We start from the raw sequence: 3,566 nt of genomic DNA on the forward strand, positions 1-3,566 counted from the left end.
CTATGGCTGGTGCTTTTTTCTTGCATACACATTTTCGACACGGACGTAGGATGGTACACGCGCCTCCATCAGCTCAGTGCGCGCCTTCTCCTCGACTTCGTCCACGACCTTCTCTGGCAGGCCAGTGCCGAGGAGAAGGGTGCGGCCAGACTTGAGGAATGCCTGAGGGACGGATCAGATATCACACTCTGACACGGCAAATGTTTCACTTACCAATACGTCGTCCCTAAAGACGTTTGCGATACGATTTTGCCAGCGGGTTTCGGCATCGTGGCCTGCTCTCCAGGGCGAGGACGCAAACCAAAACTCGCGATAGACAGCATGCTCATAGCTCGAGTGTCTCGAGACCCACGTCTCGAGATGGTTGGCAGCATCTGGCTCGCCACCGCTGTACTGGACGGCGTCATGCAAGAGGTTCATCCAGCGTGCAAAGGCAGAGACTTTTGGATCCAAGATGACTTTTTTGTTAAGGTCGTACACGCGAAAGTCAAACTCGGTGAGGTCGAGGAGGCCTCCGGGTCGCAAGGCCTGCGCCATTTGGTCGATCAAGCCCTCGTAGTCCCGGATCTGAGATGAAGGCACGCACGGCCAAAGGGGGGGGGGCAATGGATCAGAAACGGAGATTGCGCGCCGATCGGCCAGATCTGCGCGTGCGGCAGTCGGAGCCGAAAAGGCAGGACTTACCCCAGAGGAAATGAGCCGGGCGTGGACGACGTTGAAGTCGCCGTAAAAGTGCTGCAGGCCGAGATTGATGTCGTCCACTTCGCTCCTGCGGTCACGCCGCGACGGTGAGCCGACCGGATCAGAGCGTATATGGAGCGTGGGGGCTCACCTGCAATTTGGCGGCATGTTTCTAACAGGGTGTGGATATTAATCATAAACCATGTCCGGACGGGGCGGAAAAGGAGAATACACACATTGATTGCATGGGAACCAGGTCGACGGCGACGGCAGAACAATGGGGAAAGTCACGTGCGACATCAAGGATCCTGGAGGGGATGAGGACGGGGGGTAGAGGAGAGGAGGGAAAGACAGGGACTGACCAGCTGCCGCTGCCACAGCCGAGGTCTACGCAAGTTTTTTGCTCGCCAGGGATATCGTCCCTGAGAATGTCGGGGAGGGGCGGGGGGTACTTGCCCATGACCTCCATGAACATGAGATGCTGGAGGTCTGGTCCCGATCATAAACACTGATGGGGGGGGACGTGATGCGGGCGCGATCGGAAGCTTACCGAGTCGCTCAAACTCCTCGTCGTCGGCGGGGAGGCGGTAAACGTCCGAGTAGTTGTTGATGCCGCGGCCGAATTCGTGGCGGTAGGAGGCAGCGCGGAGGGAGCTGGTCACGGAGTAGACAGAGGGGGCGGGAGACGCAGAGCGCATTTCCCAGTCGCAGGAGGTGGCGGAGCTGGCGATGCTGGGGGCGAAGCGGGAGGAGGAGGAGAGGACGGAGTAGGTGTCGCTGTGGTCGTCCTGCATGTCGTAGTCCGTGGAGTTGGATGGCATGGCGGCGTGCATGGGAAGAGCGGAGAGCATGGGGGCGTCGTCGGGGAGGGGGGACGGAGGGAGGCGGAGAGGGTATATAACGGAAGGAGAGGGGGGAGCGGCGGAGGAGGGCGCTGGGGCCGACACCCGCATAAATCGGAAGGCACGTGGGGGGGAGACGCCGCGGGAAGGAGATCAAGGATTGGCTGGAGGACAATTCCGAGCCCCGACGGGAGGGTGCTGATGCTCGGAGAGAGGGAGAGCGGCAGAGGACCGAGTGCCGACACGGCGCTGGATGTTGCTGCGAAGACGTCGCCATCGCCATCGCCGTCGCCGTCCCCGCCTCGCGTGGGTCCCGCCCGTCGGGTCACGCGGACAAAGCCGGCCGGCGGGGGTGGGATGTGCCCGATTTGGGAATAGGCCGACGCGATGGCGGGGGAGGGCTACAAGGGGCGCTTATTGTGATATTCGAATCGGACATTGCAGGGTGGGGAGTGAGTGTCCGCTCAGTGAGTTGATTCACCGTGATTGACCCGCGACGTTGTTGATTAAGCAGGCTGGTTGCTACGTCGAGGACGAGGACGATGACGATGACGTTGCTATCATTTGAAAAGACGAATTGAGAGAGGGGACCAGAGTAGGGGGAGGCTGGAATCGGCGACGTCGAGAGAGCTACGCACGCCAACTGGGTCCGTGCTTCCCTGAGCCTGCAGGCAGGCTCCACAGACTGGGACAGATCGGGAGACGGCAGAGGCCAGGCACGTCGGGCATCGTCAGATTCTGCCGTCCGTCTGCCTCCTCGGGCGAGACGTCTCCTGCCCGGGCAGTCGGCGCATCGGCGGACACCCGCTGCCTGCGCTGCCCTCCCCGATCCTGGCCCCCTCCGCCGGCCGTTCGCCCTCGCTCGCTCAGCGCCTGTCAGTCGGGGTCTCGAGACGCACAGGTCAAAGCCGCCGCTGCCATGACGCTCTGGCTGAGTCCTGATCCTGCCTCTGCGGTTCACCGTCTTCCTAATACAAATACCCTAACCCCATCTCACCCCGACACAAGCTCACCCACCGCTCATCCGCCGCCGCAGCCGCCTCACGACAACCAGCGCCATCCCTTCCCTGGGCCGACCCGGCCATTCAATATTCAATGACACATTCACGTCCTACCCTTTCCGCTGCTCAACGTCAGCCCTCCACCCGCATTGATTGCGTAAGGACCCCACCCCTCCTTCTGTCACGGTGCTCCCGCGAGCCTAGTCGCGTACTTCCACTCCTCTCACTTTATTTGACCGCGGTGGGGCGCAGCGCCCGAGGCAGAGTCCCTTCGTCCGCGCCGTCTCTGTACGTACTGGCACACTGTACATCGTCATGCATCCAAATCCTCGCTTGTAACTTGCCCCCGTAGGCACCTCAGAATTTTATTTCTACCGTATCTTGCACAGGCATCACGCCGTCGCAGTGTCGTAGCGCGCCCCCAAAGAATTTTGCGAACATCGGTACGTGTGTCTATTTACTCACATCCTGCACATGCGCACACATCATGCATCATGATTCACTCGGCAATGCCATCTGTGGGGATCTGGTAGCGCGCCGTCGCCACGCGCAAGTGCGCCCCCGGCTGTCGCCCTCCATGCCATCCGTACGTACATACGCCATCCGCCATCCGCCATCCGTACGCACGCACGCACGCACGCACGGCGCGATAAATGACGCAAATCTTGCATGCACGCAGGCGACCCAGCGACAGAATGCAACGCACAGCTCGATTACCGACGAGGCTCGGATCAGCGATCAGCAGTGGGTGATGCGGCACGCCTCTCGACGGCGAGTGCCCACTGCACCCACTCCCCACTCGGCGGCGCAAACAACGCGCACTGAATCGCAGATCTTCGTCTCAATCAGCGGCACCACAGCGGCTCAACACCGTGATTTATGATTATTTAATCTGGGGGAACCGCCACGACGTCCGCGAGCGTGTGTGCGCCGCCGCCGCCGACGTGCGACGCGACAACGACAGCTACGACGACGACGGCGACAGATAGCACGCAGCGAGGACCCACCCAGTCGCGGCAGGCAGCAGCCGAGCACGAGCAAC

At 61.3% G+C, this 3,566-nt stretch overlaps 1 protein-coding gene across 1 annotated transcript; it reads right to left on the reverse strand.

Annotated features, from left to right (window-relative positions):
• Positions 1-1,532, reverse strand: FIBRA_05816 (uncharacterized protein; the record flags this gene model as incomplete). Its single annotated transcript, XM_012327565.1, has 5 exons — positions 1-162; positions 214-769; positions 833-853; positions 918-1,170; positions 1,232-1,532. 5 exons carry the CDS (start codon positions 1,530-1,532, stop codon positions 1-3), a joined length of 1,293 nt encoding a protein of 430 aa, XP_012182955.1.
• Positions 1,533-3,566: the final 2,034 nt, after the last annotated feature.

This window comes from Fibroporia radiculosa (assembly GCF_000313525.1).
Source record: "Fibroporia radiculosa TFFH 294 genomic supercontigs, scaffold5196, whole genome shotgun sequence".
In the NCBI taxonomy this organism is placed as follows: Eukaryota; Fungi; Basidiomycota; class Agaricomycetes; order Polyporales; family Fibroporiaceae; genus Fibroporia; species Fibroporia radiculosa.